We start from the raw sequence: 25,913 nt of genomic DNA, 5'->3' as shown, positions 1-25,913 counted from the left end.
CTTAGGGGGTTGTGTATTGAGAGGGGGTTGCCTGCAACCACTAATCTCAGGAAGGAAATCCTGATTCAATCCCTGACAGCATGGGCTGAGGCCCAAGAGGTAGAGACAGAGGAAGCTCCAGAGGAGGAACCAAAAGAAGATGATGCTAACTCTAACCATTCAGGGGAGGAAAGGCATCAGACCCCAAGTGAGGAAGAGGAGGAACGGTCCTCACTGGACACAGTCACTAGGGGCAGACCCAAAGCTAGTGGTAGGAAGAGGGTCCTTTCAGGAGGAGAGAACCCCTCCATCAGGGAGAGAGAGCTGGAAGCCCAGCTAGCCTACATAGCTTTGGAGGCAGATAAGCTTGCCCTAGAAAAAAAGAAGTGGGCAAGCAAAGAAAAAAAAGATGGAAGCAGCGAGAAAGAAACTGAGGTGTCCCTGGGTGGGGGTTTTGCCCCCAGATTACCCAAAGGGGTGGTTCCTGCCTATGTAGAGGGGGATGACATCGATAAGTGGCTGGGGGCCTTTGAGAGGGCCCTCCAGATGAGGAAAGTCAAGCCTCAGTACTGGGGTTCACTCCTTTGGGAGTTAGTTCCCAACTCTGGGAGGGATAGGCTCCTAACCATGAGTGGGGAGGATGCAGACTCATACCCCAGTATGAAGAGATGCTTGACTAAAAAGTTTGGTCTAACCCCAGAGCAGTATAGGCTTAAGTTTAGGGACACCCAAAAGACAAGCACCCAGTCCTGGGTGGACTTTGTGGACATTTCAGTGAAAGCACTGGAGGGCTGGATACAGGGCAACAGGGTAAGTACCTTTGAGGGGCTGTACAATTTGATTATGAGGGAGCACCTTCTAACTAATTGTGTCCAAGAGAGGCTCCGCCAGTATCTAGTAGACTCTAGGATGACCAACCCCAGAGAGCTGGGGGAGGCAGCAGATGACTGGTTAAGAACTAGGGTTAACCAGAGACCCCCAGGGGGTGATCAGAAAAAGGGAGGACATGGTTCTTCTCAGGGGAAGAACCAGGGGAAAGATGACAAAAAACCCAAAGAGTCCTCACAAGAGTCCCCAAAAACTTCTCAGGGAGGGGGAGCCCCGAGCCAATTCACTTCTAAAGGGAAAGGGTATCAGGGGAAGAATTTTGATCCTGCTAAAGCAGGAAGGTTTCAGGAGCTTGCTAAGGCCGGCAAGTGTTTTGACTGTTATCAGCCAGGACATAAAAGAGGAGATGCTATCTGCACCAAGAAGCCCCCCACTGGTGGGCAATCCCAGGGGATTGCTAGTGTAGGGTTGGGGGTGGAAGTTGGCCCAGGGGTGGAATCAGGGTACACTGAAGTCACCTTAGTATCCGTGGGTGGGGTGGACATTGCAACTATGGCCACCTTACCTCCCATCATGCAGAGGTATAGGCAGAGGCCTAAAGTCAATGGGACTGAAGTGGAAGCTCTGAGAGATACAGGAGCCAGTGTGACAATGGTTGCAGAAAAGCTGGTTTCTCCAGAGCAGGTCTTACCTGGTGTCTTCCACCAGGTGACTTATGCAGATACCAGAACCAAACTCCATCCCATGGCTATGGTGAGTCTGGAATGGGGAGGTGTGACTGGCCCTAAAAAAGTAGCTGTAGCTCCTGCCCTCCCAGTAGAGTGTCTGCTGGGAAATGATCTTGAAGCATCTGAATGGTCAGAAGTGGAGAGAAGGGTCCATGCAAAGATGCTGGATCTCCCTGAATGGGTGTGTGCTGTGACCAGGTCACAGGCAGCACAACAGGGAAATGCTGGACACTTGGACCCTGGAACAATGGGCCAAGCCTCCAAGAAGAAGAGAAAGGGCACTGGGTCTGGCTTGCCAGCCCCAACAAGTACAGAGGGTCAGGAAGAATCCAACCCTGAGGGGGAGGATCTGAACTCTGAAGGAGGGACACCTTCCCTGCAAACTCTGCCTGACTTGGCAGAACTGCAAGGGGCAGGTGGGCCCACCAGAGAAGATTTGTGCCAGGGACAAAGAGAGTGTCCCACTCTTGAGGGCCTGAGGCAGACTGCTGCCAGGCAAGAACAAGGGGATACCAGTGGTACCCACAAGGTTTACTGGGAGGATGGAGTTCTCTACACTGAGGCTAGGACCCTCAAAGAAGGGGCTACTAGGAGAGTAGTGGTCCCCCAAAAGTATAGAGAATTCCTCCTTACCTTAAGCCATGATATCCCCTTAGCTGGTCATTTGGGACAGACCAAGACCTGGAACAGGCTGGTCAACCATTTTTTTTGGCCAGAAATGTCAGAAAAAGTCAGGGAGTTTTGCAGCTCCTGTGTCACCTGTCAAGCCAGTGGCAAGACAGGGGGCAAGCCAAAGGCTCCCTTAATTCCACTGCCAGTGGTTGGGACTCCCTTTGAGAGGGTGGGGATTGACATTGTTGGTCCCCTAGACCCACCAACTGCTTCAGGTAACAGGTACATTGTGGTGGTAGTGGACCATGCCACCAGGTACCCTGAGGCAATACCCCTCCGGACAATCACTGCACCCACAGTGGCTAGGGCCCTACTTGGTGTGTTCACCAGAGTGGGATTCCCAAAGGAGGTGGTCTCAGATAGGGGCACAAACTTTATGTCAGCCTATCTGAAAGCCATGTGGGAGGAGTGTGGTGTTACTTATAAGTTCAGCACACCCTACCATCCACAGACCAATGGTCTGGTGGAAAGATTCAATAAGACCCTGAAGGGCATGATCATGGGTTTGTCTGACAAACTCAGGAGGAGATGGGATGTCCTCCTCCCATGCCTGCTGTTTGCCTACAGGGAGGTGCCACAGAAGGGGGTTGGATTCAGCCCCTTTGAGTTACTGTTTGGGCACCCTGTAAGAGGCCCATTGTGCTTGGTGAGAGAGTCTTGGGAAAAGCCTCTCAAGGAAGCCAAGGAGAATGTGCTGGATTATGTACTAGGCCTGCGGTCTCGCATGGCTGAGTATATGAAGAAGGCAAGCAGGAACCTGGAGGCCAGTCAGGAGCTCATGAAGCTCTGGCATGATCAAAAGGCTACCATGCCTGAGTATCACCCAGGACAGCTGGTGTGGTTTTGGAGCCCATGGCTCCTAGGGCACTACAGGCCAAATGGACTGGGCCCTATCCAATCCTAGAGAAAAAAGGTGAGGTCACCTACTTGGTGGACCTTGGCACCCCCAGGAATCCTCACAGGATCCTGCATGTTAATAGGATGAAACCCCACCAGGACAGGGCAGACATGACCATGCTGATGGTCACTGATGAAGGGAAGGAGGAGGAGGGTGAACCTCTGCCAGACCTCCTGTCCTCAAAAGAAAAAGATGGGTCAGTGGAGGGAGTGGTACTCTCTCCCAAACTGACAGATCAGCAACAACAAGACTGTAAGCAAGTCTTGGGACAGTTTGCTAGTCTGTTCTCCCTGACCCCTGGACTCACCAGTTGGTGTGTCCATGATGTTGACACTGGTGACAGCTTGCCTGTCAAGAACAAGCTGTACAGGCTGTCTGACCAGGTCAAGGCCAACATCAAAGCTGAAGTGGCTAAGATGTTGGATCTGAAGGTAATTGAGCACTCTGATAGTCCTTGGTCCAGTCCAGTGGTACTGGTGCCCAAAGCTAGTCCCCAAGGTGGGAAGAAAGAATTAAGATTCTGTGTGGACTACAGAGGTCTAAATGCAGTCACTAGGACTGATGCTCACCCCATACCTAGAGCTGATGAGCTCATTGACAGGTTGGGGGCTCCCAAATTCCTGAGCACATTTGATCTGACCTCAGGATATTGGCAGATTGCCTTAAGTCCAAGAGCTAAGGAGAGGTCAGCATTTTCCACACCAGAGGGCCACTTTCAGTTCAAGGTGATGCCCTTTGGGATGAAAAATGCTCCTGCCACCTTCCAACGGTTGGTGAATCGAGTCCTATCTGGGTTGGAATCTTTTAGTGCAGCTTATCTGGATGATATAGCTGTATTTAGTTCCACCTGGAGGGACCACCTGGTCCACCTGAAGGAAGTGCTTCAGGCCCTGCTTCAAGCAGGCCTGACTATCAAGGCAAGCAAGTGCCAGATAGGGCAAAGTTCTGTTGTGTACCTGGGCCACCTTGTTGGTGGAGGCCATGTACAACCTCTCCAGCCCAAGATCCAGACTATCCTGGATTGGGAGGCTCCAAAAACCCAGACTCAGGTCAGGGCCTTTCTTGGCCTGACTGGGTATTACAGGAGGTTTGTTCAGAATTTTGGGACCATAGTGGCCCCTCTGACTGAGCTTACCTCCAAGAAACAACCCAAGAAGGTCATTTGGACCCCAGAGTGTCAAAAAGCTTTTGACACCCTAAAACAGGCTATGTGTTCAGCACCAGTGTTACTGGCCCCTGACTATAGCAAGGAGTTTGTAGTGCAAACAGATGCTTCAGAGGAAGGGATTGGGGCAGTGTTAGCACAAGTTAATGAAGAGGGCCATGATCACCCAGTTGCCTTCATCAGCAGGCGACTACTCCCCAGAGAGAAGAAATGGAGTGCCATTGAGAGGGAGGCCTTTGCTGTGGTTTGGTCCCTGAAGAAGTTGAGGCCTTACTTGTTTGGCACTCACTTCCGTGTACAAACTGACCACAGACCTCTCAGATGGTTGATGCAGATGAGGGGGGAGAACCCAAAACTGTTAAGGTGGTCCATTTCCCTACAGGGGATGGACTTCACAGTGGAGCACAGACCTGGGACTGCTCATGCCAATGCAGATGGCCTTTCCAGGTTTTTCCACTTAGCTGATGAGGACTACCAGGGTGTAGGTTAGTACCCATCACCTTTCATCTGGGGGGGGGGCAGTGTAGGAAAGTCCTTTTTTTGCCTGATCACCCCCACTCTTTCTGGATAGGTACTGGTGGTTACTGACTCTTGGCTGTGCCCTGGGTACTGCTTACCAGTCCCAGGGCCAGTGCTCTGTGTAAAATGGATATGCAAATTAGGCTAATTAGAATTGGCTAAGTTAACCTACCTATAAGTCCCTAGTATATGGTAGGGCATGTAGGTTTAGGGACCACAGCATAGGTGGTGCACACCTAGGTGCATTGCTGAGGTGCCCAGTGTCATTTTAAAAGCAAGCCTGCCTTGCTGGCTGCTTTTAAATTAAAGTTATATGCAAATTCGACTTTGGAATTAAAGGTACTTCCAAAGTCTTAAACTACCTTATTTTTACATATAAGTCACCCCTAAGGTGTGCCCTATGTGCCCCTAGGGCTGGGTGCCATGTAACTATAAGCAGGGACTTTATAAAAATAGATTTATAAGCCCTGGTGAGGTAAAAACAGCCAAATTCGTTTTTCCCTCATGGAAGTAAATGGCCTTCATAGGCTAGAATGGGCAGACTTTATTTTTAATTTTAAAGTCTCCTTAAATGTTACATACCAAGAATTGGGTATCAAATTGATTGTTATAATAAATCCCACAACTTCCAGTTGTTGGATTTAATATAACTAGTGCAGGTAAAAAGTTTAGACTTTACCTAAAAAGTTGCCAATTTCAGCTCTGCATTGTTTTTGCTGCTGTGCTCTGATTGGCCAGCCTGCAGCAGCTTCTGCCAGGCCACTTTTATGAGGTGTGAAGTGGCCTGGCTTTACACAAAGGAATGTGCTTGGGGGAGAGAATCTCCCCTCAGCAGATGGGGAAGCAGGAAGGGGGAGGGCTGCCAAACTGGTCTTCAAAGGCAGGGAAGGACATCTGGAGCACCCAGCAACACCCCCACATCCTGCAACCCCAGACAGCTAGGTGCCCCCTTGATTAGATTAGGAGAGGGCAGGAGAGGGGTGTGTTTATGATTTTTAGCCACACCAGTGGGTGGGCTCAGCCAGATCTCTCCTCTAAAAATCAGATTCATCCATTTTGGATTTTTAGAGACTGTTGCCTTCTGGGATGGATTTTTGCCACACTTCCCAGGAAGTGGTCATCACAGGGGGACGACCCTGTCCCTGATTGGAGGACCAGGGCCCCCCTGCTTTTCACCCAGGAGCAAGGATAAAACTGGCAGACCTGCACCCACGCCTCAGATCCCCACCAAATTTCAAGAAGAAAGAACTACAAGGAGAAGAAGGACTGCCCTGCTGGACCCCTGGCCTGCACCTGGACCCTGCACTCAGAAAGACTGCACCAGCTGCACACTTGGGCTTCACCACAAGAAGGACTTTGCCTGGCTTCCACTGGTTCAAGGAGGGACTCCCTGTTTGCTACAGGTGAAAAATTGCTAACCAGAGTCCCCTGCACCAACTCCTGAAAAAGTGACCAGCTGACCACTGCCCAGTGGCCAAAAAGGAGTTTGCGCCAGGTGCACTCTGGGAGTTGAAGTCCGCACTTCCCAAGGACCATCACAGAACTTCTGGACCCTTGGGGTGAGCTGTGGACCCCAAAAGAACCTTAAAAGAACATCTGGGTGAAGCCCCAGAAGTTTGGAAAAGATTGGAGAAATTTTAGAAAAAAGCTCCATAAAGTGACCGACTCGACGCGGAAATTCTAGCCGGCTTGCCTCAACCGCGACCCGGCCTGACTTCGTGGTTCGTCCCGGTCAAGAAAAACATCCGAAAAAAAGACTAAGTCCGAACGTAAAAAGTTGACCGGGACCTTCCAGCCATCGTATCCGAGAAGGGCTCCACGGACGTCGGATCAAGATCAAGGTTTACCCCGGTCGAAGGATTTTCATCTCGAAAAAACGACTAAGTCCGAAGGTAAAAATCACCACCGAGGAAACCGACTTCGCGTATCCGGACAAGGGCTCCAGGAGGTCGGATCCAACTGGCAGGTTCGTCCCGGGGAAGAAAAACATCGAAAAAGAGACTAAGTCAGAAGGTAACTTTTTGACCGAGGCCTCCCGCGACTTGTAGCCGAGCAGGGCTCCATCGCGGTCGGCCTGAAAGTTTGACTTTGCCCCGGTCCTGGTGCAACCAGATGACCCGATTGGCGCTTTTCGTTTCTGAGCGCTAGAAAATAATAATACTTTAAAAATTCATATCTCCGGTTCCCCTGAACCGATTTTAATCGTTTTTGTGTCATTTTAAAGATAAAAATATAAGCTATTTTTATAAATTGGTTTTGGATTTTTAAACTGTTTCCTGTGTTTTATTTAATTACTGTTTTGTGATATTTGAATGCTTTACACTTTGTCTCCTAAGTTAAGCCTTGACGCTCGATGCTAAGCTACCAAGGGTAGAGCTGGGATTAATTTACTGAGACCTAACTGTACTTTTGTGGAGGTTTGTGGCTTGTTGCTAGGTGTAGGTACCTACCTGCCCTATCAATAACCCATTTTCCAACACTCATCCATCCTTACATTAATTCATTCAGCCATGCATCTATCCATCCACCTTTTCACTCTTATCCATTCACTATTTCACTCACACATCCATCCATCTATCTATTTACCCTTTCACTCAGCCATGTATCCTTTCACTCACTCGTCCATCCACCCTTTCACTCATTCATCCGTCCACCCTTTCACCCAGACATCCAGCTATCCTCCCTTTCACTCATTCGTTCTTTCAGTTACCCGTTCTTACATCCACCCTTTAACTCATCCATACATCCAGCCTTTCAACCCGTCCATTCATGCAGTCTTTCACTCCATCCATCCACCATTTCACTCATCCATCTATTCCTTCTCTCATCATTCATCCATCCACGCTTTCTCACATCCATCCATTCATCTATCCTTCCTCCTTTTCACTCATCCATCCTTACATCCATCATTTCACTTATTCATCCATGCATCTAGCCATCTCCCTTCACTCATCCATCCATCCATCCATCCATCCACCCATCCACCCATCTCTTCTTCCACTCACCACCCCACCGTTTTCCGTTAATTATGAGCTTTTCACTGCCGAGTTACAGACAGAAGAGGCCTAAGAAAAAGCCTACCCCCGCTGTAGCTGCTGAAGCCGGTGGGCTCATTTCGGGAAACAAGGAGGATATAATACTCCTCTTTGGAGATTCGAACAGCTGAATCTGTAGTGGCTCCAATTACTAGGAAAGTCAACTTTGATCTTTGACTGCTCCTTGACTCCTTACCTCGCTCACGCTGGGTATTTATACAGTAGGAGCCAGTATGCCTGCCTTTAAAAACGTGCATATCTACTGCTCACCTCACCAACTCTCATTCTTGTCAATATGGCATCCTTTTACTCTTTTGACAGAATCTCTGGCTTCTGAAAGGTGCCACACAGATTAGTGGGCCTTCAATTTGTGGATGTGATCTCCTGATAACCACATCTCTTTTTTGGTTACGCACGCGTGCAATGTATCTCTCTCTCTCTCTGTGTTTTTGGTGTGTGGCTGCCTATATGCTTTAGTTTCCTTGCTTCCTCGCCCCCTCACCAAGGTACAATTCACCCTCTTGCTTTTGCGTCCAGCATAACAGACATCATAAAACATTTCAGGGTGCCTCCAGAGAAACGTATAACCACTAAGCCATTATGTATGCCAGAGGCTCATCCTGCATTATACCGTTAGGCCGTGCACTACAAGAAAAGATACAAGCACCACCTCTTTGGTCACTCACACACAACACCAAAACAGTATCCACACAGGATCACAATACATACAAGACTGCCAGATACACACGCCCTCGTGGCAGAGCATGCTAGCTAACCAAAGTGCACTTTGGCATCCCACGACAGGGTGGGAAGAACTGGATGAATGCTATATAATTCAGCCATCCTGTCTTTAACCCCCTCAAAGCGACCCATAATTATTGTATTTGTTTACCTATGAATAGCTATGCACTTTACACATCTACCACAGGTTTAAAAAAATATCTGCAAAGTTGTGAGACAAGAGGTTTGGCATATTTGCGTACCTCTTATTTACACAACACTTAAATTTACCACGTTCCCTTTACTACAGTACAAGAACTACCCAAGTGACAGACTGGCTGCAGAAGTTACCATGCCCACGAGTTCATTCATGTATGCAGATTGCTGATGAAGGAAACAGAGCATCAAGTGAGAGGCTTTGACTCACATAGATTCCAGTTTGGATGCAGGACTCGGCACCGGTGCACTCTATGGTAATCTCAGGCATGCAGCCAAGCAGCTCTTCCACTTTTTGTGCAATCTGCTGGGGAGTCTCGCGGCTGATCTGGAGAGTGAAATCTGCCCCGACTTCTTTGGCCTTATCTAGCCGAGAAGCAGATAAATCTGAAGAGGAATACGAACTGGTAAAGAACAAGAAGTATATTCATGCATTCGCTTTTCCCTTCATAATAATGCTTTCATTTTCTTCCAGATAAAAGTTCTATACACCAGCCCACAGATCGTTTATACATGGGCATTACCGTCACGCTTGTGTGGGGAAAAACACGTTTTTCATCGTGTGTTAAATGTATTAAGTGGGCCTTTCATAGTGTATCAAGGATCCTAAAAACGCTCAATAACTGACCCGCGGGTGTTCCCTGAACCAGTTCAGTCTCGAGTGCTCACAGCAGAGGGAGAAGACAGGACTATTCAGAAACTAAACCAGTCTACAACAGTCTTACCAACACAAACCATGGCCTTTCAGAACATTTAAATACATAAAATAATTATATCCAACATAGGAGTATGTTTATTGCACCCTCAACATTAATGTTCAAATTATTTTCTAAATGTTCCATACATTTTGTATGCACCATACTCCGTAATGTCTAGGGAAGAAAAAAAACAACAGACGGCAACTGTGGGTTCTTATTTCTCCAGTGAGTGACATGGATCCTACCAGAGCCATACAGGCTCTGGTACTTATTCAGTGACCCATTTGTGAGTCCGAGCCCTTCGCCTTGGGTAGCCTTCAGTCAGTCATACGGCCCAACACGGAGTTGCTAAGCCCATGTTCAAGTCCCACAACAATAACTTAAGAAAGTCATGTGGGCTCACAGTATGGGTTGCATCTACTGTCTTCAAATGGGAGTACTGCCCTCCTTACATTCGAAAGCAAGGAGTAGCATGTTAAGACTGATGAAAGATTGCCAATGTTAACGATGGGAACAACAATGCTGAGTAATGCAGAGACAATGGTTATTCCACAGACCATTCAAGGTTTCCCATATGAGTACTAATGGTTCCTTTGAATTCTGGAATTTGTAGTCCTCTATTTAGAAATGGAAACCCAAATTTCAATTACCAGAAATGCATTGAAGAAACCAGGACTGGATTAGCAAGCTCTATTTAGGAAAATTTCAGAGTTTTGATCGAGGCCTACTGCTTTCTACACGATGAGTCAATTGATGTTTAAATTCATATTGTTTTGGATTACAAATAAAGTCATACCACATATCACTATGTGAGCAGCTCCCATCGCCTTTGCAACCAGAAGAGAGACCAGCCCAATAGGTCCTGGATAAGAGAAAGAAATAAAGAAATTCAATGGAATGCAATAATTCATTGCTCCATTTAACACTCACTATTTGGCTACAATATAACCAGCAAATTACAACAGCTTCTTTGTACATCATCCCAGCCCACACTATGGGGGTTATTCTAACTTTGGAGGAGGTGTTAATCCGTCCCAAAAGTGACGGAAAAGTGACGGATTTACCACCAGCCGTATTACGAGTCCATTATATCCTATGGAACTCGTAATACGGCTGGTGGTATATCCGTCACTTTACCGTCACTTTTGGGACGGATTAACACTCCTCCAAAGTTAGAATAACCCCCTATATGTCACGAGTCCTGCTAGACAGGCCACCCCTCCTCACCCTTTCTTCTTACATATTTAAAAATATCTCTTGGCCTCTAAGCCACAAATTACACAAATATTCATATTCACATGCATCATATGTATTACCTGCCTTGGAGACAGACTCATCAGGCTAGGCTTCCTAAATGCCCAGCTTTTATGGACTTACTCAGTGTGAGGGAGCACAAAGTTTTCAACCATCTCAGGTCCGTGCTTACGCTAGCACAAGGTCTTGGTCATTAACTTGCAATTCTTTTCTTTGACCCTTTCCTTTAGTCAGGTAGTAACGGCTTGCGCCGACACTGAAGTGTCCAGGTACTATGCGAACTATCAGATATCACTTGAAACAGGCCACACACTTGAAACACACAAACATTCTGGGAACTTGTGACATGAGACAATAAGGGGCAACAAAGCTCCCTTGAAGTGCGCACTAGGGCTTGCTCACTTTAAGAAATTGTGCACCCATATATGATATTCACCAAAGAGGGCACATCTTAAACATTTTCAGGCTTCTGATTGTTGTTCAAACTTAGTCTCACCTAGACAGCGCATGCACTGTCTCTTTCAGACATGGTGTTTACTCTTAGTGGGCTTGAGTGCCGCCTATCACTTTCCATTGGTGTGATTCAAAGTCACTCTCAATTGCTTGCTTCTTCTTGCCCTTGTCTCTCCACTACAGCATGGCCCAAGTACTTGTGTCCTTACACTGTTCGTGATTTTCAGAACTATTTTTTTCTTTTTATTGAGCCACTCTACAGGGAGCATGGTTTGTAGTCAGCTCCGCCATGTGCTCACTCTGACGATCTGTCTGTTTCTTCCCTCTGTGTTGCCTCTCCCTCCAATTGCAGTGTTGGTCTCCCACCCAGCACAATAAACAATTCAGAGGCCAGATGCCGTTGTCCTTCTCTGCTTCATGAAAGACTTTTACTTTTGTTTTTGCAAGGAGACATTCATTCAATACAGCCGGCGAGTCTGCAACTGCTGAGTCCCCTTTGTCCAGCCCTTCGGGCCAGATGTAGCAATTTCCGATTTTGCGAATCGGAAATTGCGAGTCGGTGCGACTCGCAATTTCCAATTCGCAAAATCGGATGCAGAACGGTGTCTCAGACACCATCTGCGATTTGCTATGGGGTCGCAAAGACCCACCTCATTAGTATTAATGAGGTAGGTCGCATTTTGCGACCCCATAGCGAATCCCTGCACTCACAGGGATGGTAGCCTGCTGAAGACAGCAGACCTCCATGTCTGTGACTGCTTTTTAAATAAAGCATTTATTTATTTATTTTGCAGCCCGTTTTCCTTAAAGGAAAACGAGTTGCAAAATAAAAAAAATAACGAAACCATTTGGTTTCGTTTTTTCAGAGCAGGCAGTGGTCTATTGGACCACTGCCTGCTCTGAAAAAACATTTTGGGCAACATTCTCAGTGTGACACTGGTGGTAACTGCGAATTGCGATGCGAGTCGTAGGAAGGGGACACCCCTTCCTATTTGCGAGTCGCATTCACAATTTGCGAGTTGGTAACGACTCGCAAATTGTGAATGAGCATCGCGATGAGCATTTTGCATGTTTGCACCATGCAAAATGCTTCCTACATCTGGCCCTTCATCTCTTTATACAAACCTCCTCAAGCAACGGAAGTCTCATGAGGGGCTCTTTTCTCCTATGCCTTTCTTCGGTTTGCTGGCTCTCACTTATTTACCGCTCACCGGCCCATCATCACCAGCAACTCGAGACCCCAATGCCTCTAAACCAGGTGTTCAATGCCATTAGTGCTAAAAGAGGTTTATATTCATCCCTCCTTCCTTGTATGTCTCAAACCGGGATGCTGCGGCTTCCAGGGCACACAAACAGTTCTTGCGCTGCTGTTGCAAGTATTTCATAGCTCTTTAAAAGACCATTTAAATGCCTTTGTGAACTGGTCGAAGATACTTTTTTTTCACTGATTTAATTTGTCTGACGACTAAGTCGTAACGTATCTACATTTCAACAACCACCTCGTGATTGGTAATTATGTTCTGCATTGCTTTGAGAAGATTCATCATTTAACTAGCTTGTTGTATCATCTTATTTCCTAGATGGGTCCCATCGTTTCCAATGTAGACTTTAATTCAAATGCGCAAGATCGCTCTTCACCTCTCCAACGTGTTCCTTCATACTATTCCTACTTAAACAAGAAGCTTGTGCAAGGCAACACTCTATCCTCTTTCGGTCTAACTCTTAGTTGCTCATCTAGTTTATTAGCAACAGGCACAGAAACAGTGTCTTCCTTTTTCTCATCAGATGGGTTCCAAATCCTTTCATCTTCTTCACAATCACGTTTACTATGGATTGAGATTTTAAAACCTTCCATTATTTGTTCATCTGGGTAACTTTTTCAAAGCCCTGGTGCGGTTTCAACACCTTTTACTTTATTGGCTTTGTTCACTTTTACCTCTCCAACACAATGCAGCTAAGTGTTCTGGTCGTGGCTCCTCTCCCCGCCGCTGCCAGCTCTGCAAGACTGGGATTACAATCCCAGTCCCTGCTGTCTCCAGTTCAATACCGCTGTCCGGAGGTCTGCTGGGTCAGGCATTTCCTTCTACTGGCTCTTATTTCCTACTACCTTTGGGATTTACATTACTAATAGGCCCGTTATTGTTTTATTTTTCTTGGGGTTAAATTGTGTAGTGGTTCCCCTTTTGGGGTATAAACTGGGGTCGTAGCCTTCTTTTTTTCTCCCGTTCCTGCAGTTTTTTCCCCGCCTCACTGCTGTTCCCGCTCCCTGCCCTCCCACCTTCCTGACAGCCCCTCCCGCCTCCCAGGACCAATCATGGAGGCTGCTGCGTGGCGCCCAGCGAGTAGCCCTTAGCCTTCTGGTCGTGTCCTCCTCTCCCTGTTGCTACCAGCTCCACAAGACTGGGAATGCAATCCCAGTCTCTGCCGCCTCCAGTTCAAGACTGCTGTCCGGAGGTCTGCTGGGTAAGGCATTTCCTTCTACTGGGTCTTCTTTTCCTACTATCTTTGGGATTTACATTACTTATAGGACCATTATTGTTTTATTTTTCTTGGGGTTCATTGAGTAGTGGTTCTCCTTTTGAGGGTTTGATTGGGGCCGTGACCTTCTTTGTTTACCCCTGTTCCTAATGGTTTTTTTTCCCACCTCCCTGCTGTTCCCGCCCTCCTGCCTCTCTGATGGCCCCTCCTGCCTCCCAGGACTACTTATGGAGGCTGCTGCGTGGCTGAGCAGCAGACGCACCGTCGGTGCACTGAAGAATTGCCAAAGGCAAGCTGGTCTGCACCCGTCCATGCTTACACCGTGCCCAGCGGCATGACCCCTGGTCCTCCCACCACTACACCGCCAAGGAGCTCCTGACTCTGGATAACACACCAACAGCTGCTATACATCCTTCCCGAGATCAACCAAATGACCCTTCAGCTGTCGCCACTGCTGCTTCTCCTGTCACACAGGACTACCTACACGCACTGGACCCCACACCGCTTCCACTAAGACTAAGAACAACCCAGAACCACTTCAATGCATCCTGCTCAATGCCTGCTCCCTCTGCAAATATGCCACAGAAATCTGGGCCACCATTGCCACCCTCTCCTCATGTCGCCTTCATCACCCAAACATGGCTCACCCCACACTCGAACCTTGACATTGCCACCACCACTCCAGATGGTTCCAAGATGATACACCAAGAACGCACCAACAAGCATTGCGGGGGCATCGCCATTATCTACAAAGAAACAATAAGCTGCACCATCACCAACAATGACTCAGTGCCACTAATGGAACACCTCAACTTCTGACTACAGACCCACACCAAAACAACAATAAGAGGCACCCTAACCTACAGACCACCTGGACCACGACCAGCTTTTTGTGATACCATCTCCAACCTTATCGCCCCTCAAGCCATTGACTCCCACCACTACGTCCTACTTGGCAATCTCAATTTCCAAGCAGACAACTCCAACCACACCAACTCTACTGTCCTCCTGGAGGACCTGAACAACATCAGCCTCACCCAACTGGTCACAGAACACACACAAAGCCAGGCACACACTCAACCTCATTTTTATCTCCAGTGACAGAATCAAATTGACGCACATCACAGACCTCACCTGAACCACACAGCCATTGTTCACTTCACCATCTCCGATGCCCAACACACCACCACCAAGCGCCACAGTTCCCCCCCCACCACAACCACAGCAAGATAGCCGAGACTCAGTGGACACAGGCATTCAGTACCACACAACCCAGAACATCAGCAGACCTTGACAGGCCATCCAAGACTTCTCTATCTGGATCACCAAATGCGCTGACAGAGTCACCTGACTGAAACTCGCAAAAGCCAATCAAACACAAAAACAGTCAAGCTGATACACTGCAGAGCTCAGAACCACCACCTGCAACTACTACAGACTCGAGAAGCGATGGTGCATCACTAAGAACCCCTCCATCAGAGCTGCTTGCTAAACAGCCCTGAGCAACTAGCACCTGCACATCAAGGAAGCAAAGAGAACAGTTATATCTGCCCTCATCGATACAACGGCCAACCACATGAAGGAACTCTTCAAAATAGCCAAGGAAGTCTCCAATCCGACAGCCACCGAAAACACCATCCACCCATCCCAAGAATTCTGCAGCACCCTCTTGGACTACTTCCACAGCAAGATCACCACCATCTAAACCAATTTCAACCCCCAGCCCACCACTCCCAGCCTCAAAAACCTCAACCAACCAGCTAACAATAGCCAAACGGTCACCACCTGGGCTTCACTCACCACCTAGACCACCGCAGCTATCATGTCGTACATCCATTCCGGGGCACCCACCGACCCCTGCTCCCATCATATCTTCAATCGTGGAACCAACCCTATCAGCACGGAACTCACCACCATTCTTAACACCTCGATCTCCACAGCAACTTTCCCTGACAGATGAAAACACGCAGAGGTCAAACCCCACCTGAAGAATCCTCTGCCGACCCCAGCGACCTAAAAAATTACCGACCCATCTCAATGCTCCCCTACCCAGCAAAAGTACTCGAGAACGCCATCAACCAACAGCTTACCAAATACCTTGAACAAAACCATCTTCTCAATGTCTCACAATCAGGATTTCATGCCATCTACAGCACTGACACCACCCTTATTGAGGCCACCGACATTAGAACTCGCCTCATCTGCGAAGAAAGTGTAGCCCTCATCCTCCTCGACCTCACTGCTGCTTTCGACATAGTCTCCCCCCAAACTCTCATCGACAGACTCTAAAATTTCAGCATACAGCAGAATGTCTCAAATGGATTGCCTCCTTCCTTACAGGATGCACTCATAGTATCCAACTACCTCCCTTCACCGCCACACTCAAGGAAGTCAAATGTGGCGTACCCCAAGGATTATTCCCTTCAGCCCCACATTGTTCAACATCTACATGACTCCCCTCGCAGAAATTGTCAGATCCCACGGACTCTACATAATATCCTATGCAGATGACACTCAACTAATCCTCTTCCTCGCCAAGGACCCCTTCAACGCCAATACCAACTTCTGCAATGCCAGGATCAGTGTAGCCAAATGGATGAGAGACAACTGCCTCATACTGAACTCAGACAAAACAGAAGTGCTAATCTTCAGAAAAAACACCTCCGTAAGGGACCACAGCTGGTGTCTGCCAGAACTCGGACCAACACCCACGCCAACAGACCACAGTGCAACTTTGGCATCATCCTCAACAGTCAACTGACCATGAAACTACAAGTAAACACAGTTGCCTTCTTCTACTTCCACACCCTCTGTATGCTCTGCAAAATCTTTAGATGGATCCCAATCAACACCATAAAGACCGTCACACAGCCCCTCATCACCAGCCAGCCTCTCTATGGTCGAATCTCCACCCTGCTCCTCAGAATACTTCAGACCATACAGAACACTGCAGCCAGACACATCCTTGACCTCCCTAGATGGACCCACATCTCCCCCCCACCTCAGAGACCTCCACTGGCTCCAATCCAGGTGACTCAGCAATCAACCCATCAGCAAAGAACTCATCAAGGTCCTCAACTCCTCAATTACTACTGCCCACTTCCCCCAGAAATGGAAGCATCCGATGTGAAACCGCTGCTGAAGAAACCTTCTACAGACCCAGAGGAACCAAAGAACTACCAACCTATCTCCCTCCTCCCTTGCCCAGCTAAGGTCATTGAGAAAGCCACCAACATCCAGGTCCCCAGCCACTTGGAGAACCACAACGTTCTGGATCTCTCTCACTCATGCTTTACAGAAAACCACAGCACAGAGACAGCCCTATTCACAGCCATGGATGGCATCAGAACGTTATTGGACCGCAGAGAAACAACCGCCCTCATCTTTCTTGACCGCTCAGTCTTCAACACCGTATCCAGCCACACACCGCTAAACAGACTCCACCAGATCAGCATCGGAGGAGCAGCCCTCAAGTGGATCACATCCTACCTCACAGGTAGAACACAGAAGGTCATTCTCCCGTCCTACTGCTCGCTCCCCAAGAACATCACCTGTGGTGTACCCCCAAGGCTCATCCCTCAGCCCAAACCTTTTCAACTTATACATGACACCCCGGCAAACATCATCAAGAGCCATGAACTCAACCTCACCTTCTACGAAGAAGACACCCAACTCATCCTCTCTCTGACCAACAATCCCACGACTACCAAGAACAAGTTCCAAAAATGTATGAAAGACGTTGTACCTGGATGAACAACAACTGTCTCAAACTCAACACAGACACAACAGAAGTACTCATTCTCTGGAAAGGCAAGGACACCCTCTGGAACAACGAATGGTGGCCACCAGAGCTAGAACCAACCCTCAAACCCACCGAACAAGCCCGCAACCTTGCCATCATCCTCAATAGCCAGCTCTCCATAAAGAGGCAGGTCAGTCAGAGCCGTCTCTTCCACTTGCTTCCTCACCCTCCGAATGCTCAGGAAGATCTTCAGATGGCTCCCACCCAACACCAGGCGGACAGTCACACAAGCTCTCATCACTAGCAGACTAGACTGCCGCAACTCCCTCTATGTCAGAACTAACATCCAACTCATGACAAAACTCCAGGTTATACAGAACTCTATAGTCAGACTCATCCTTGACCTCCCCAGACGGACTCGCATCCCACCTCACCTCAGGAAACTCCCCTGGCTACCAGTCGCAAAGAGATGCCAGCTCAAGCGTCTCACCCATGCTTACAAGGCACTACATAACAAAGGACCAGCGTACCTCAATACTCGAGTGAACTTCCACCAACCTACTAAAAATCTCAACTGATTCCTCTCCCTAGCAGCCACACATCGCATCCACTGGGTGAACAAAGGAGGACACTCCTTCTCCCACCTGGCACCTAAGACCTGGAATGATCTCCCCCGCACCTCAGAGCTCACCATCGATTTAGCAGTTCAGGAAGGACCTCAAGACTTAGATGGTCAACCACCAGAAGAACTGGCAGTTCGTCCCCCCACCGCCTCAAGACCCTAGCAGGTGATGCTCTACAAATTCGACTGACTGATTAAGATGTCAGTTCAAGATCCTCACGCTTGCCTACAAAGCTCTACACGACCAAGGACCTTCCAACATAAACCATTGACTGAGATTCCATCTGCCTACGAGACACTTCACTCGCCCTCGCACACACCCCCCACATCCGTTGCAGTGGAGGCCACTCCTTTTTCTACATTGCTGCCAAGACCTGCAACAACCTGCCTCCGCACCTCCAAAGAGCACTCACCCTAGCTGACTTCAGAAAGAGACTCAAGACCTGGCTTTTCGACTGCGACATGGCACCCTCAGCACTCAGTTACCTCTAGAGGTGACAGTGCTGCACTATACAAATGCTGGTTGATTGATTGATTGACTGAACAGCGAAGGGGATGAGCTATATATTCCTTTTGATAGACACTTTACACCCAGGCTAGTGCTTAGTAAACTTGTAATCAAAGGAGTGCAAGACCACAAATTAACAAGGAGAAAAGAGGCAAAGGTTGGCTCAGCTCTTTGAGCCCATGCATGAGCTGAGCATTGAAAAATCTTGTTTAACCTTACACATGCCACCAGCCCAGTTACCCAACCAAACCAGATTGCCATAGCCAATAGTTCACCAATAGGGGGAGTCCTGTAGGCATTGCCAATGCTTGTATCGTTTACAATGTTGCCTGTTTGCTAAGCTGCTGTATAGCAGCAGGTTTTGAATCCCAGTGCGACCAATTAATTGCAGTGGATGATCTTCGGTATATGGCCTAACCTACATGTGCTTCAGTTCACATGTTTGATAAAGTTGGAATTCTTTACAAACAGACTAAATGCTACCAGAGATAGATATTAAATGTTATTACTGCTTAATCAAGGAAAACAACTTTCAGAAGCAAATCATAAAGACATTTACAGCAGTGAGGGTGAAAGGAACTGTTACTTGTCAATCGATTTGCAATGCAGTTAAGTACATCTCATTAGATGGATTTTAGCAAATAAAGAATGTGTCAGTTGCCCGTTGATCTGCATTTGAAATAAATATATATTAGAGTTGGAAAAGTGAAAAAGTTGATAATAGTGAAAAAAAAGGGGGACACTTCCCATTCAATATAGATTTCAGTGTCCGTGCGATATACCACATGAGTGACATCCCTCCATTGCAGATGTACCTTCATGCCATGCTTAAGAAATCATCCTAAACATTGGTTAATGTGTGAGCACCTTGCCACCTAGACAGCAGAACCATAGCTCATCTCTCCTGGAAAATGACCTCTGACAATTTATCACACACATCGTGCACCATGCAGGCCTTGCCGAAGGTGTAATTGCTTAGTATCTTGGGGTGGGGAGTGATTCTCACTTCGACAAGTGAGTGCTGCTTGTGATATAGCACTCCCTGAAACTGGGCACTTTAGGATTGGATGAAGTCCAAGTGAAAGATGACAGCTTGAGGGGCCTGAAAATAGAAGTTTGCAACATTGCGAATTCAGCAAACTTTTCATACTGCAGAACAGTGCTCAGTGAAGCTGCTCGACAACTTCAAAGCCTTTTTTTGCAACCAGGGCATGCTGGCTAGTTGGTATGATAGCCATTTTGATCTCAGGAGCCGATATTTGCATGGGGCCCTACCCAAAATCTGGAATTTCCATGAAACATAACATATCTACTTAGCCAGGTGCGCGCTCACACAACCCAACATTTTAAATGAGTGTGGTTCGAATTTTTGTCAGTCTCCTGTTTATTATCCACTCCCGTCCCCTATTCCTCTCCCCTGTACCAGCCCCCCACTCCTCCGTTTTTATTCTAACCCTCCCTCTGACAGGATGAAATGACCGAATGGAGATCACACAACGGTAGATTGAATAGGTTTATTAGTTACATGCGAACGGGAGGGAGATCCCAAGATGCCTATCCCACAGTCACATGGTCCAATCCCCAACTCTGACCTTTGTCCATAAATATCCTGACCCACGATGTCACTTCCTTGTTCTTTGCTGCTCCGCAGCAGATAAGTACCTTTTCTTCTTATTCTCTATGGCAATTATATGTACTTGGTATGTGTATTTATCGCTTTTAGGTTTTATTAGCCACGCGATTCCGCTCGCTTAGTGTGTATTTATTTAGCGCTCCACGTGTTGTGTTGTCTCGGTTTTTGCTGTTTTTTTCTGCCCTTGTTTATTGTGGAGCGGGAGCTGACTACGTGCTGTGTAAGTAGTCCTTTATTCTTTTCTATACTTCGCGCCCTCGCGTGTCGGACACAAGCCAATCGTCTCAGTTTCCCTTCTTCTGAGAGACCGGCTCATGTTTTTTGACTCGTGCTGTGCCGGAGTCCCGTTTTTTCTCTCCCTTATTGCTCCCTGATGCCCAGTTATACAAAAAATAACATGGGCTGTAAAACTAAAAAGGCTTTGCCTAGAGTGCTTCACAGGCAGCTCCCTCCACACTCTATTGGGCTCTATTGTTGCCCGTTAGGGGTTTTTGCACTCCCCCTATTGTTCTAAACAGATTTATAGAGTAAATATTACATTTTCTCTGATTTCTTACATTATCATGGCTCAGTGGAGTCATCAAGATGCAGGGTATTACCCTGAAAAGATAGGTAACCAACTGGAGGTTAACCTTGTGGAAGCCCTTGATACTAGGGTTCAACAATCTGTTACTGATGCCCTGGTGAGAGCCTTAGGACCTTTTTCAGGTCACCTTTTTGACTACACCCGTTCCCAGGGTTGGCTTCAAGGACAACAATCACAACCTGAAGGGACAAAAGTAAAATCAAAATAAAAAAATTTAGAAGGCTCTAATGCAGGTACTGGTGATTTACACACTGACACTTTTGACAAATTGCGCAAAAAACGTGGGGCTGAACACAACTATAGTTCTAAAAAGGATACTTCTTGTTCCCCGACCTCCTCGGATAATGATTCATCATCTAATGACTCAGATGATGCAGATTCTCCGGGTTCCAGCAAAAAAAGCCAAGAAGGTAGTTCCACCTTTTCATGTGTTGGATTTTGATCCTACTGAGCTTCCAATTGGATACCTTCTTCTGAGGTGGCACAATATGTCCAGTCCAATATTAGAAGAAGCTTCGACAAAGAGGTACGGTCACGCCTTCGGGTGGAATGCCCTAGACCAGATCTAGAGGGTAAGGTCTCCGATACCCCTGAGATTGATCCTACTATTGTCATGTTCATGAGAAAATTTGCTAAAGACCCAAAAAAGGGTTTGGATAGGTCGTGGCGTAGTTGCCAGGACAAGCTTCTGGACTTGACCTGTCCTTTGACAAAAATTCTTGAGATGGCCTTTATTGCTAAAGAGTCAGAAACCCCTGTGGACACGGATGTACTGATTGGCTGGGCCCAGAGAGCCATTTGCCAACTTGGCAACACTAACAGCGCTATTTCATCAGAACGCAGGAAGTCCATTCTGATGCGCATTGACCCTAAACTGTCTGATTTGTCTTATTCTGAAGCAGGCCCTTCTGCCAATGGTCTTCTTTTTGGTTCTTCTTTTATTAAAGAGTTGGCTAAGTTTTGTTCCACTTTTTCTTCCTTGGACAAGGCCCAAATGTCACTTAAGAAAGTGTTTAGACAGGGCCTTTTTGTCACGGCCAGTCGTTATGGAGGACGCTTGCCCGGCCGAGGAACTTTCAATGGTCCTCAGAACTACTACCCCAGAGGGAGAGGGGGTTGGTATGGAGAGCAGGATTCCACCTTCTACCCTAAGCGCTCCAGAGGAGGGCGTCCTAGATTCCGCAGATGTCCCCGCAGGGGACAACAAGGAGCAATACAAGACACAAGTTACTCAGGTGAGCATTATTCCGTTCTCTCAAGTGATTCTTGGGGGCACAGTGGGATTGTTTTTAGAAAATTGGAAAAAGATTTCTGGGGATCCTTGGATTCTCCAGTCTGTTTTGGGCTTTCGACTGAAGTTTCTCTGTACTCCCAAACAACTAAGCCCTCCTCTCCTAATGTGTTTTTCCCTTGCAAATCAAAATTTTATAGTCAAAGAGGTTCAAGCATTACTGGACAAAGGTGCAGTATAGTTTTCATTCCCTCATTCTTCCGGTTTCCTCAGCCCCATATTTGTAGTAGACAAAAAAGGGGGAGGTCATCGTCTAGTCTTGAATCTAAAGGAATTCAACTATTGGATCCTGTACAGACACTTCAAGATGGAAGGGATCCACATGTTAGGACTGCCACCTACTGCCAGACCGCCAGAATCCCCGATACTGGTGGAGCTGGCGATCCCACTGCGGCCCGACCGCCATGGTTGTAATGTAATGTAATGTGGTGGTTGGAACACCGCGTTGGCGGTGGTCTGACTGCAAGTCCCACAAGTCTGGCGGTCCATTGACTGCCAGACTCATATTGGGGGGGCCTATATGTACATACCACACTCAGGAGAAAATAAATTACATTATTTATAGTGTATACAGATTTGAAACCTGCTTTTTGTTCTCGTAAACAGAGTGAAACTGGTCTGCTGTGCATTCCTAACAAAAGAAGTTGTTAAGTCTATACATGTTGATATATTGGCTACTGTACATTATGAGCAGAAAGGTGAATGTACTGAAGCCTTTACAATTATGGTAGGGATTCAACAATTTATTTACTTTATTTTAACTATGAGAGTACCTGTCTGAATAACCTAAGCCTTGTTACACCAAAGATCTGTAATGAAAAATTGCCAATTTCAGAGTTTGTGATGCATCACTTGATCAGAGATTTTGCCACATGACGTTTTTGACTATAAATGTCACTAAAAAAATATTAAAGATTGTTAGATGCCCCCCCCAACCATCTTACAAGAACGTTTCATATTTATGATCAACGGATCAAAAGAGTGACAGTTTTGGGTATACGAGCAACTGCTTTCATTCAAGGTTAGCTTGGGTGAAACAGAAGAAAAAGCCACTACAGTATTGGGACAAGCAGGTGTCTTAAGATACAAAGTAAGGTTAGGAAGTCAACCGATTAGTAAAATATTGTAGCAGCCTTATATAGAGCATGGTTATCGGTCATCTGGATGGTAAATGTGTGGCAAGGTTAGAAAATAGTTTTCTGAGGTCATTCCTTGAACTCAGCCCAGGCATCCTACTTATTTCTCGATGCCTTGAGATAGCGGTTACTTCAATTACAGATAAAATTGTGCTACTCCCAAAACTTTATTGGTTGACGTTGTACAGGAGCCCCCATCCAGAACCATATACTAAGGATATGTCGAAAGTTGTAGCTCTTTCGGGTGTAATAAAAAAACAGTGATTCCATGAAGACCAGTTTGAGGTAGATGGGTTTTGAGCATTCCTGGACTAATCCATCTATTGAAAAATTATATTCAATTGATACGATCAATGCAAAGTATTGGAACATCAACCATGAGCCTCCTTGTAATGGCTGTATATGACCTACTGACGATCAGATAGATATCTCATCCTTAAAAATACCATTGGCACGTGAATGTTATGTAAATATGATCAATCCTGAAACTCAATGCACCCTCTACCTCATGTTTCGACTTGGTACATTACCTACCCAGGCCACTGGGCCTGACTTAGGGTTTGACAAATCGGTTACTGTTAGGAATTGGGATTCTGGTTAGCAGAGGTATGCACCCTGTCCAAGCGGGGACCACAATACTACTCAGGGTAAGTCAAATCCACACCCTAGGTTAACCTGAGATCACCGTCTGGTAGTTTGGCACAGAGCAGTCAGGCCTAACTTAAGAGGCAATGCGTTAATGTATTTGTGCAACACCTCAAACAGTAAAACAGTAGGAACACCACACGAAAAGATATCACACCCGGTTAGAAACATAGAGCTTAATTTAGTAAATAAAACCAGACCAAATCAACAAAAATCCAATAAGTAAATTTTTAAAGAACAAAAGTACCATAATCCTGGTTGTAACAACGTTGAGGATGCGGGGAGCAAAGTGAAGTGATGTGTCAATGTTGATCCTCGCAGTGGAGGCAATGCTTTGATTCTTTCCACGCAGTAGAGAAGGTGCTAAGATTTTCTCCACGCAACAGTGGTGATGTGGAGAAATGAGTGAGATGCGGCGGTTGCGAAGGCGATGAGCTGAGGTCGTGCCACACTGGAGAGGTGATGTGTCTACTCTGATCCAAGCAATAGGGCCCATGCACTGGTTCTGATCCAAGCATAGGGGTAATGCGCCGGTTCTGATCTGTGCAGCAGGGGCAATGAGTTAGTTTGGACTGGAGCAGCACTTTATACTCAAATCCAAGGGCCCATGACTGGGCAAGACTCAGTTGGCAGAGTCCAGGTGCTGTAGCAGGTGAGTTGGAAGTCGCTTTTGTCCCTGAGAGTTCACGGTGCAAGCCCTTGAAGTCATGTTGGTTCTGTGTTGGAGAGATGCAGTCATTCTCACTACCAGGCAAGGAGGGCTGCAGGTCAGCACAGCAGAGCAACAGTCCAGCATAGCAGCAGTCCAGCAGAGTGGCCATCCTTGTAGCAGCACAGTAGTTCTTGGCAGAGTATCAACATGTCCAGAAGTATACTGAGTTGATGGTGTCTGAGGTTCAGTAGTTATACCCAGATGTGCCTTTGACGTAGGGGAGACGATTTAAAAGAGATGCATTTGAATTGCCCTTCCTGCTCTGGCTCCAGACTCACTACAGAGAGGTATGCAGCCCTTTGTGTGGGGAGGGGACACAGACTATTCAGGTGTAAGTGTCATCGCCTCTTTCCCATCCTGCCCACAAAGGCCCATCAGGCTGTGGATGGCCTATCAGTCACACCCAAGCTCCCTTTGTGTGTGCTGGTCTAGAGGGAATGCACAAAGCCCTTACCAGCTCCACCCTGCTCCAGCCTCTTCTGCAACTGACTGGAGGACCACTCCCACCTTAGGAGACAGCCTCACCAGTCAGCACCCTTGCCACAAAGAAGACCCCTCCTGCTGCCCTGGTCCAGTCTCCCTTGGCACAGGTTCCTGCACCTCAGGTACCGCACCCTCTCCACTTCCCGCCTCGCCATTACCCCATGACCTTTCCCGCTTTTTCATGCCTCCTCAGCGCCCCTCCCAGGACCTATTTCATGGAGGTCGCAGTGCGGCTCCAGTGAGCTGGTCCTTGCCAGCTCTCCCCTGCTGCCAGCCTCTTTCGCAGCTGACAGGAGTACTGCTCCCACTTTAGGAGTTAGCCTCTCCAACCAGCAGCCTTGTCAGACAGAAGGCCACGTAGTGGATCCTATTTAGTTTTCATTGGGAATCAGAAGTTCACTTAGCCACCTGGTTTGCAGGCCTGTGCCCCCGTCATCCAGTGACTTTTAACCTACTTAGCCTGCTCTGTTTTAGCACATTTAATTAATTATTTCTTCCAAGATGGCTGCTATGTTTATAGCTAGGAAGATGTTTTGATTTCACATTATAAGTGGCACTCTATGAAGGTGTCACTATCAGCGTCAAAGACAAGAGATATACAAAGGTATTCACATCATGTCCCTTTCCCACTTACGTGTGACAGGAATATATTGTACTCTTGGAGGGAATTGTTTATTTAATTGCCGCCCCAAGCATGCCTTATCTATTTTTTTGGGAACATACCTTCGTCAGGGGTTCTATAAGATCTGTATAAATACATCTCACGCAGACAAGGTTATCAAAGGGATTCCTTCCAGATGCCATCAACGCTACCTATGCTACAAGTCGCCTTGATGCAGACCCAGCCTTCGTGTCCCAACGCAGTCTGACCTAGAGACCTCATTTCCAGGTAACAAGAGTTGGGGGACTCTT

The 25,913-nt window shown here is 47.2% G+C and overlaps 1 protein-coding gene across 1 annotated transcript in view; it reads right to left on the bottom strand.

Moving 5' to 3' along the window:
- Nucleotides 1-25,913, bottom strand: part of SORD (sorbitol dehydrogenase) — a 299,739-nt gene that overhangs the window by 149,077 nt on the left and 124,749 nt on the right. Inside the window, exons 6-7 of the mRNA XM_069222326.1 lie at nt 10,255-10,320; nt 8,972-9,147 (exon numbers count right to left, since the gene is read on the bottom strand). Of these exons, the coding sequence (XP_069078427.1) occupies nt 8,972-9,147; nt 10,255-10,320 (242 nt within the window). The remainder of the gene's footprint in view (nt 1-8,971; nt 9,148-10,254; nt 10,321-25,913) is intronic.

Source organism: Pleurodeles waltl, chromosome 3_1, assembly GCF_031143425.1.
Source record: "Pleurodeles waltl isolate 20211129_DDA chromosome 3_1, aPleWal1.hap1.20221129, whole genome shotgun sequence".
In the NCBI taxonomy this organism is placed as follows: Eukaryota; Metazoa; Chordata; class Amphibia; order Caudata; family Salamandridae; genus Pleurodeles; species Pleurodeles waltl.
Note: the sequence above shows the minus strand (reverse complement) of the source record. Positions and strands in the feature narration are given on the sequence as shown.